Source organism: Podarcis erhardii (assembly GCF_964252035.2).
Source record: "Podarcis erhardii genome assembly, chromosome: 5".
Taxonomy (NCBI): domain Eukaryota; kingdom Metazoa; phylum Chordata; class Lepidosauria; order Squamata; family Lacertidae; genus Podarcis; species Podarcis erhardii.
In genome coordinates, this window is record NC_138509.1 from 7,484,098 (window position 1) to 7,495,046 (window position 10,949).

At 43.0% G+C, this 10,949-nt stretch overlaps 1 protein-coding gene across 1 annotated transcript in view; it reads left to right on the forward strand.

The window, feature by feature from the left end:
* ANO2 (anoctamin 2) overlaps positions 1-10,387 on the forward strand; it is a 137,986-nt gene extending 127,599 nt beyond the window's left edge. The window contains exons 20-24 of the mRNA XM_081860946.1: positions 1,494-1,646; positions 1,788-1,840; positions 3,930-4,111; positions 9,028-9,133; positions 9,598-10,387. Of these exons, the coding sequence (XP_081717072.1) occupies positions 1,494-1,646; positions 1,788-1,840; positions 3,930-4,111; positions 9,028-9,133; positions 9,598-9,879 (776 nt within the window). The 3' untranslated portion in view covers positions 9,880-10,387. The remainder of the gene's footprint in view (positions 1-1,493; positions 1,647-1,787; positions 1,841-3,929; positions 4,112-9,027; positions 9,134-9,597) is intronic.
* The last annotated feature ends 562 nt before the right edge of the window (positions 10,388-10,949 follow it).

Consider the following 10,949-nt stretch of genomic DNA (forward strand, 5'->3'; position numbering starts at 1 on the left):
ACAAGTGGGAGAGTTCTAATGTGCTTGTGTGCTCTTTGTGGGCTTTCCATAGGCATCTGGTTGGCCACTTTGAGAACAGAATGCTAGACTGGATAGACCTTTGGTCTCCTCCAACACAGTTCTTCAAACAGAGCTCCTTAACATGAGGGCCAAAGAAAAGTCTGATAATGCCAGCTCCTGGAACTGGTTCTCTGGGGAGGAATGGATCCCCTGAATAAAAATGCCCTCAATCCCCAATTTAGAGAGCCTAAGCAGAGGGATCCTGTGATCAGCTGTGTTGAATGCGACAATCAATAGGGAGAGGAGATTATGTGTGTGTATATATTATTGATTTTAACATATAAATTATACAATCTTTTTAGACTTCCATCAGCACCTCTGATGATCCGATGATCCACCGTTTTAACCACTTCTTATGCATTTCTTAACTTTATATTGCCTTTACATCTCTTAAAAAATCATCCTTCCCCTTATCCATTTTTGCAATACTTCCAATAATACTCCTCACAAAACTTCTTGCAAACCTACAAACGTCGTCTGATCTTCACAAATACTTTTAAAATAGTCCATAAATTTGCTCCAGTCTTCCATGAATTTCTGGTCCCGCCAGTTTCGAATCCATCCTGTTAGTTTATCTAGTTCTGCATAGTCCAATAACTTCATCCTCCATTCTTCAATCGTCGGTAATTCTTCTTGCTTCCATTTTTGGGCCAATAATATTCTTGCTGCTGTTATTGCATATAAAAAGAGCTTACATTCATTTCTATTTATATCACTCCCAACAATGCCTAGTAAAAATGCTTCTGGTTTCTTTATAAATGTATATTTCAACATTTTTTTCAACTCATTATATATCATCTCCCAGAAGCTTTTCACCTTTTTACATTCCCACCACATGTGGTAAGCGACAATCAATAGGGGTGAACTCCAGCTGGTACCATCCTGGTACTACCAGCATGACCAAGCCAATGTAAGCAGTTCATCCATAATATCCAGTAATTTCCCCATGAAAATGTCATTCACAACTGCTAGTTGCCATGATCCTCAAGATTCAATGAGGCTTTCTCACAGCTACCTCCTTCAGGGTGGCTGAAACAAGCCCTCTGCCAAAGAGTCGTTTATAACCTTGTCGACCTAAGTGGTGTGCACCATGACTTTAAAAGTTTATACAGTGGTACCTCGGGTTAAGTACTTAATTCGTTCCGGAGGTCCGTTCTTAACCTGAAGCACCACTTTAGCTAATGGGGCCTCCTGCTGCCGCCGCGCCGCCAGAGCACAATTTCTGTTCTCATCCTGAAGCAAAGTTCTTAACCTGAAGCACTATTTCTGGATTAGTGGAGTCTGTAACCTGAAGCTTCTGTAACCTGAAGCATATGTAACCCAAGGTACCACTGTATATATTATATAAGCATAGCACTGTATGTCCATGGCTTTGCAAGTGATTGCAGACTTGGTTTTTCAGGCCTTAGGAAGAATGTTTTTCTGTCTTCTAGTTATACAGTTTGGATTCGTCACGCTCTTTGTCGCTTCCTTTCCTCTGGCTCCTGTGTTTGCCCTGCTCAACAATGTCATCGAAGTTCGCCTGGATGCCAAAAAGTTTGTCACCGAGCTAAGGAGGCCAGATACAGTAAGAGCAAAAGATATAGGTACGTTTTTTAAATTTAAAATGATGGTAAAGATGGTGTATAGAAAGGCGGGAGAGAAAAATATGAGGTCTGGAGTTTGGTTTGCAATGAGAACAGGAATGGAAACTGCACAGCTTAACAAATCTTTCTTCTCTCTGACAGGGATTTGGTTTAACATTCTGAGTGGCATCGGAAAATTTTCAGTAATAATTAATGTGAGTATTGGCTTCTTACGTATGCTATGGCAAGAGGGGATTTGACTTAAACTGTCAAGAATTTCAGGCTTTTCTTGTTTAAACATCAATTTATTTGTTTATAAAAATGTATACCACTTAATATAATATAATTATTTAAGCAGTTTACATAAAAAATGATAAAAATGCAACAACATTCCATAAAAATTTCCTAAAACCTAGATTGAAACAAAATGAAATTATACATCGCAAATTAAACTGAGCAGTGTGCTAAACAAGAGAGTCTGAGTCCAGGAAAGCTCGGCTAAACATAAAAGTTTTTTTTTTTAAGTGTTTGAAGGTCATTACTGTCTCCACCTCACTTTATTTCCTGGGAAAAGGCATTCCAGAAGGTGAGTGCTGTCACTGAGAAGACCCACTTCCAAGTTGTTGCTCCTCAGAAGACCTCAAAAATCAGTTTGGACTGTTCATTGTTTGAGGCTTTGAATATTGAACAACAAAGCCTTGACATTGGCTTGGTAGCTAACAGGTAGCTAGTACAGCTCTTTCAGCAATGGTGTAAAATGTGTAAAGCTGGATGTCCCACTAAGCACCATAGCAGCTGCATTTTATACTAACATCGTAGCATTGAAAGGGTAGCTCCATATACACTGTGCTACTGTTGTCTAATTGTGCAGTAACCATGGCAAGGTTATCCCTGTTTGACACACTAACCAAAGGTGGTAATGGTCCTCAAGAGGTCACCTTGGCCTCAAGTGAAAGCAGTGGATCTAAGAGCACCCTGCAAATTATCACCTGCTCCTTCAGAGGGAGTAGAAACCTGTACAGAACTGATACCCAACCCAGTTCTGGGGACCTGGGAACTGCCCTGTTGATTCTCAGGCCTGAATCCAGACTGGGATACATTAAGATAATAAGCTTCACCAAAAGACAAATTCATGTCTACTGGCCGTGATAGCTATGGTCTACCTCCAGTACATCTCTGAAGACATTGCTCTGAATTTCAGGTGCGGAGGGCTATGCTCAGGTTCTACTTGCAGGCTTCCTGTGGGAATCTGGTTGGGCATTGTGAGATCCAGTAGGTCTCTTCTTGTGTTTTGATTGCAGCTGAATCACCACCACCTTCTAGATTGCCTTGACCAAGGTCTACTGGACCTGTGGGTCCACAGTGGGCTTCTTCAGTTATGGTTGCACATTGCTGCCTCCTTCAAAACAACAGGAACCATTCTATTATGCAAAAAGGCATTAAGCAGGTTCACCCATAAATTTGAACCAAATTTCTCCCACATCCCCATCTCACACTGGGCAGTCATCTGCCTAGGCGTAATCTGAATGCAGAGATTAAGTGCAACCACACACTCTCCATGTGTGCTTCCTGACAACTGACGTGCTGCCTCTGACACGGCAAGTAGAGCCTAGCCATGGTGGCTAGAAGCCATCAATAGCTTATCCTCCATTGCTGCTTTATTTTGAGTTCACATCGCAGTCCCAAAACTCTGCTTCAGATTCAGGCTTTATCCTTCTCACTATCCGGCTCACGGCCACTTCTTTTGTTCCCTTAACAACTCATACTTAGTGGGCCATTACTAGGCTGGTCTGGCTATTCCAGCAATTGAATCTATGTTGGATCCAGGAATTAGAAAGGGGGGGGCTGAGGCATGCAACCTGCCCCCCCAAAGAACTCATAACAATATGTTCAATTTCAATTGCGTAAATTGCCAGAAGGCTCATCCTTCTATTATCATCCTTCTTTGTTCACTCATCTTTTAAACAAATAAACTGTTATCTAACATCAAACGGACGGCAGTAAAAATCTAGCCAAGATTTATATTAAAAAGGCATAAAAGGCCCCCTATGCAAAGCTCTTGAACAGCACATCTATTTTTATTAAACAGCCAGATTATAGGTCAGTCTGGTAGGATGCTCTTCCACACTGCTGTGGAGACAAATAATACTTGAAAGTCCAACTAGTTCTTGTCCTCAAGTCACAAAGCAGCTTCTCTGGGGATTTCTGGATATCTTTTGGATCACTGTCCTCATCCATAAACTGACTCCAAAGTATACTATGCATATCTGTGCTCATATGGTAAAGGTTTTTCTTTTCTCCCAGGCCTTTGTCATATCCGTCACTTCTGATTTCATTCCGCGCCTTGTCTATCAATATGCATATAGTCACAATGGAACCATGCATGGCTTCATCAATCACACTCTCTCATACTTCAACGTCAGCGATTTCAAGGCTGGAACCCAGCCAGAAGCCTCAAGTTTTGAAGAGGATGTTTCCCTTTGCAGGTAAAGAAGCCTTACCAATCACTGGCTACTGTATTTAAGACTTATGGTAGGAGCAGTTTTGGTAGGTGGTTCCACTAACTTTAGCAGGTTAAAATTCGAGTAAGACTGATCTCTGTCATTGAAGGCAAAAGGTAAATTTTCCAGCTACATTTGCCCTTCCTGTAAGATCTGCACATTTTCTAAAGCTCAGTGTGCCCAAGACTTGACTCCCTAGGAAACACACACAATATTTCTTCTTTAATCATTTGGAAACAAATATGAGAACAAAAAAATAGTATCCAATAGGTATCCATGTTTTCTAGGGGCAGCCCCTATTTCTGGTCCCTGGCCCATATAAATCACTGTCCTTGTTTTGCATTCTGTGGATGCCTTCTTAAAATATTATTAGTGTGTGTACATGTTCACTGGAGTTGCCATTATTGAGGTTCATCCTTCTTCCTCAAGTCTCCAGAAGTCAAATCTCAATGTGGATGAATGTGCCTTGACTGAATGGATACAGTATGTTTTCCTCACAGGTGGAAAAGAATTTTGGGGTTGAGATTTTGATCAGAAAAACATGGGGAAAGATTCATCAGCCCCTTTCTCTTCCCTCTGCTCTTATCAAATTTAGAGCCCTCAGTGGAGGCATTTAAGTAAAACCAAAAACTGTCAGGGAGGCTTCACACCTAGTTGGCTTCTTAACATAGAGGGAGGCTATGAGCTTTGTATTTTAGCTCAATTAAACACATAGATGCAGACATTTCATTTCTGAAAAAAATTCGGGGAGAAAGTTGACCTGATACAAGTCAATGGTATTACATGGAAGCAGGAATTTCCCATTATGGGCTTCACTTGATATTAAGGTGTCTTTAACTGAATCCATAACAAATTCAAACACTCCCCAGTGATGCATTCTTAGAATAGGTAGGGCAACATTTTTATCCACTACTCTGAAATATCTGGTATTCGTTCTAAATGAACATTGCAACAGTAGCAATAATCTGTCAACAATCTGTGACATATAATTAGGCATAATTTTTTTCTTGCAGTGTACAAGGGTTATTTTTTTTTTATTATTCTGCTCAAGGCAAAATGAATATGACACCTTTCTAAGTTAAACACTCCTTTCGTATAGATCATGAGGATGAATTTATCGGACCCTAACATCAAGTTTGTCACTAAAAGCTTATCCACACGACACTAGAGCAAACCTGAGTTTGCAACCAGGTGTGCATTTGACAAACACTGCAGGCAATCCCATCACTTTAAGAAGTACCGCTGTCTGATACAAAGATTTGTGTGTTTCATTCATAGGCTATATTTTTAAGATACAGACTTTTAACAGGGAATGTCCAGCCTTTGGTTCTAAATCTCTTGTCTGCAAGATGGTAATAACCATCAACAGCTAATTCCTCCTTCTTCAAAGCAACAATGTTTTAATGCAAAGTGATTTCAACATAAAAGGGAAAAGGTGTGTTCAGTTATGTATCATTTTTGGACTGAAAGCGACAAGTGTTCGCTGGATAGATTTTTTATTCCAAACATGGGATGAATTAGCAAATATTGACAACTTACACTCCCATTTCTGCTTTTGCTGGAATTCTCAGACATCCCTCATCCTAATAAGTTACAATATGGCCAGATCATGTTGATCAGTTTGCCAGTATAATACCAGAATTCCACACTGCCATTATGTGCACATTTACAGGTGGAAATGCAGCCATTTGCGTGGACAGGCGGAGTCCCCAGATCCCGAGTGGTCCCCCCCCCCGTCATGTGGTATAACGACTCTAGACAACGTGCTATGGGATTAAATTGGCCACAACTTTATTAAATTTCAAATGTGGGTAGACCTTGGCTCAGGCATTGGGCGTTCTCCCTCCCCAGTCCCCAGCCGGGGACCTAGGGAGCATCAGGGTTATCCAGTGTGTGTGGGGGGGGATGGGCTGGCTCTGGAGAACATATGTTCAAGCAGAGATAGCCGCCCCCGTTACGCCGCCGCCGCAGGGGAGAGCAATAACGACCTTTCGCCGTACGGTCAAAGCCTCCCTTCAGAAACCCCTTTAACGGGGAACCCTGGTATCGCCGCCGCAAAGAGGAAGATGGACTAAAGGATTCCGCCCAAGGCCTGATACCGCCAAAGTTGTGACGTTTTGCTATGGGAAAGGCGAAACCTGCCAATGCAGGGAAATTCCTTTCCGGCCCTTTAACAGCGACCTTAACGTAGCAGCGCCCGCATACCTGTGAAGAAAAGTTAACCTGCAAAAGAAGACATTAACTGAGGGTGGGTAGGGTGGGAGAAGCTCTGGAGCCAAGTGAGGATTACCAGGTAAGATCCACCCTCTATTGTGTGGGCAGGTAATCCCTCCCCCTACCTGGCCTGGTTTCCCTGGCAACGCTTCCCCCCAGGTGGGATTGGACAACTCACTGGGGTAGGCGGGGACCTCCAGGTATCCCACCTGAGGGAAAGCAAAGCCTATGCTGATGGGGCCACTCCAGATCCAGGGCTGCACGCGTCCACGCAAAGGGCGCCCCCCGTTTTAAGTGGGGAGCGGTCATTGCCACTGGACAGATACCTCCATATGATGCTTAAGTCAGACAAGTAGTCCATTTCATCAGGGCTGTCACTTCCAATTGGTAGTAAATCTCCAGGCTCCAAACTCAGCCCCATTCCCAGTTCTGTTATATGAGATCATTCTCAAGTCCAGGATGTAGGAAGGCTGCCTGCTCCAGGGAGGGTTGCACCCCGCTGAAAGCAATCATTTCTCATCCATGCTGCTATTATAAATAACTTAGTCTCATTGCTGGAAATACTTTCACACTCATTTGTGTACAGATAATTCAGAAACTCCAAAGTGCAGCACCCCAGATTACTGTGTTGTTGTTGTTTAGTCGTTTAGTTGTGTCTGACTCTTCGTGACCCCCTGGACCAGAGCACACCAGGCACCCCTGCCTTCCACTTCCTCCCACAGTTTGGTCAAACTCATGCTGGTAGCTTCGAGAACACTGTCCAGCCATCTCATCTTCTTTCGTCCCCTTCTTCTTGTGCCCTCCATCATTCCCAGCATCAGGGTCTTTTCCAGGGAGTCTTCTCATGAGGTGGCCAAAGTATTGGAACCTCAGCTTCAGGATATGTCCTTCCAGTGAGCACTCAGTGCTGATTTCCTTCAGAATGGAGAGGTTTGATCTTCTTGCAGTCCATGGGATTCTCAAGAGTCTCCTCCAGCACCAGAATTCAAAAGCATCAATTCTTCGGCGATGGACCAGATTACTGTGCTGGGGTTCAAATTAGAGCTCAAATGAGTCCTGTTTTAAAACAGCTACACTGGATGCAGGCTCATTTCTGGGCCCAGTTTAAGCTACTCACATTAGGGTTTAAAGCCCCAAATATCTAAAAGACTGTTTCCACCCCATTCACCTTATTGGGGGCTTTCTTGGTCCTCTGGCCACCCTGAGAGGTGTTGGGGAAAGGTGTCTCAGGAGAGGGTTTTCTCTGTGTCAGCCCCTAAATTGTGGAACTCGCCCCGTCCCGTCCCCAGAAGCACCTAGCATCTTCATTGTTGCAGAGGCACCCCTTTGCAACAGCTAAAATATTTTGTTTTTGTGGGACTCATCTCCCCTGCTTAATTTATACTGTTCTGGTTCATATGGAATGGCTGTGGTGGTTTTATCTGTTTTTGCAATTGTTGTAACATGGCCTGGGATCTTAGGGTGGAGAGCGGGTAAGATCTTTTGTAATAAATAGAATAAAAGAACTGAAATTGAACCTGGGAACTTCAGCATGTCCAACTCTTTCCTTCCTTCCATATTTTGTCTCCCACTCTCTCTCAGCCTTAAATTATCCCACTATACTAAATATAGGCCAGACCATGCATGCTTGTCTTCTGAAACTCTCCACTGTGGGAACCTAAGTTGAACGTTCTAAAACTGTGCCTTCTATAGAAATAAATATATCTCTATCCTTTTGTTTTCTTTCTAAGAACAAAATTGGTATATTTACGTGCCTAACAACCATTCTCCTTTGTATGCTTTCTCAGAAGTAAGTCCTACTGAGCTCAAGGGGATCACAGCTCAACAAAACAATTTATTATATTTATCTTCATAAAAAATGTATAGTTGTTCACTATTAAGCCTATTTACTTGCTGGTAGAAAGTGAGCTCCATGGGTACTAGTCACAAAATGGCTACCATGGGGAGCATGGCATATCACAGGCATAGGCAAACTCAACCCTCCAGATGTTTTGAGACTACAGTTCCCATCATCCCTGGTCCTGCTAGCTAGGGATGATGGGAGTTGTAGTCCCAAAACATCTGGAGGGCCGAGTTTGCCTATGCCTGGCATAACACAAAGAGGCTGCCATGTGGGAAGTGACATGACACAAAATGGTTGCTGCATCTTAAAAAAGCAGAAAAAGAGAGAGCACCACAATGTGTTGCAAGCATGCCTGCACTTCCGCCTCCCATCTACTGCCCATCAACTAAGAAAAGGCGCCTACATCTGCCACTGCTGGGCACAGACAAAAGTTCTTTGCATCTCTGCTCTCTGTTCAGAACCATTTAGGGAGGACACATGTGCAATCTGGCATCCAGTGAAATGTGGGCAGCTTTATTTATTTATTGGATTCCATTTATCAGTCACTTCACCTAGAATGTCTCAAAGCAAATGTGTTGCTTGATTTATCAGAGTCAACCCATGTCAGTCAAAATTGTTAAAGCAATCCATGACTGCAGCCTGACACATGGGGCTGTGGTTGGTGGGTGTGAAAAAGAAATATTGAAGCATAATCGGAGAACCCAAATACTGTTGCTGGAAATGAAGGGTTTGAATTGCACAACTGCTGGGGAACTTTCTAGCTGGAAAACTGAACTGATCCATGTTATGTGTAGCAGATATGGCTCAAGAATGTGCAGTTTAAAGCAATGGCTCCATTTTACAGGTTTAAGGATTACAGAGAACCACCATGGTCTGAAAACCAGTATGAATTTTCTAAGCAGTACTGGACTGTTTTATCTGCCCGTTTGGCCTTTGTCATTATCTTTCAGGTAAACCCTTTCTGCGTTATATTACTTCACCGCCACATGCAATGCATTGATTGCTGCCTGCAGTACTTGTTTGTCCATTGATTTTTATTCACCCTTGTTCACCAACCCTTTCAAATCCCCTTGCCCTTGTGGAACAGTCTCAGCTAAACTAGAAGAGAATTAAAACATCTTGATGTATTGGTGTCTGTTCAGCTGATGGAGTATTGGAAGCAGCCCAGAGACAGTTATATTACTGAGCAGTCTCCATGCCTGTTGTGCCTTGTCCCCGCCCAGCGTGTGAGAGCGGTGAGGGCTGGGTTAGTGCGCTCGATCCACACTTGGGGGTATGTGCACATGTACCCCAGGCACTGGTAGAGAGCACTACACACCTGGCTATACCTCCCCAAAATGAGTGCTTTAGGGATCTTTTCACTGCTGTAAGGAACACATCTTCCTCCTGCTTATTTAATTTATTTCTCATGCAGAACCTGGTAATGTTCCTCAGCGTGCTTGTTGACTGGATGATCCCAGACATCCCCAAGGATATCAGTGAGCAGATCAAGAAAGAAAAGAGCGTGCTGGTTGATTTCTTCTTGAAGGAAGAGCACGAGAAACTGAAACTGATAGAAAGCTTTATCAGGCGAGACAAGCAAAAGAGCAAAAATGAGACAAGAGGAAGGAGAATTCGAGCGGCAAGTTTCTGCCAGTTCAACCGAAGTCAACGGGGCAGCTTAACATCCTTTAGTTCACACCACACTGATGTATGATTCCTTGAGGGCACATCTGCACCACTTATAATCGCTCTGTCCCCAGAGAACTGTAGTAGTGAAAGACGCTTATGTTCTTCAGCTGAATATTCTCATCATCACTCTAGTCCTGCTACAGCTCCCAAGATTTGGAGAGGAATACATGACAACTGAGCTAGCATGATGCACATATAGGTTTGTAGTGCAAGAAATAACAGCCAGTACGAAACATATCGAATAATAATTTACCTATTGTCTGGTTAGATCTTGAGGGGGGAAGTGATTGGCTATTGTTTTGGAGAAATAGATTATACTGGTTTTCAGAGGCTTCATTTTTAAATTTCTCTGCAGTATTCTTAATCAGATGTTCTATGTGAAAACACGCTGTATATTTATGTTACAAACTCATGTAATTTTATACCAATTTGCCTGCATTGGTTCTTCTGCCCCATCCCAAATCCTGAGAATTATAGTTTGGTGAGAGTTCTAATACCTCTCTTAGAAATCCCCCCCCCTCCTTCACAGAACTACCATATTGATGGGCCTCATTTTGAGTGGCTGGACTGAAAGCTGCAGAACCATAAAAACAAAATATTTACAGAGCACTTTGACATTTAGTAATGTTTCTCTCTCATTAACAGCAGAGTCCTGTACCTACCAACTCAGAAGTAAGTCACATAGAGTCTAGCAGGGCTTACCCTCAGGTAAGTGAGTATAGGATTGCAATCTAAAAGTATGAAAAGGCCAAGAGAGACCACAGCATGCATATCTGATAGAGAGTGAGAAGAACACTTTGCTTAGAGCCTGATTTTCTCCTCTTTCCAGTCCATCATCACATTTTATATCAGTTTCCACATACAGAAGTACATGTGCCTAACACCATTCATGAAGTGTATCCACAAGAACCCCCCCCCCCCAAAAAATCCTGCATTGCGAGGAAGGGGGGTTGGACTAGATCAGTGTTTCCCAACCTTTGGTCTCCAGCTGTTTTTGGACTACAACTCCCATCATCCCTAGCTAGCAAGACCAAAGGTCAGGGATGATGGGAATTGTAGTCCAAAAAGAGCTGGAGACCAAAGGTTGGGAAACAC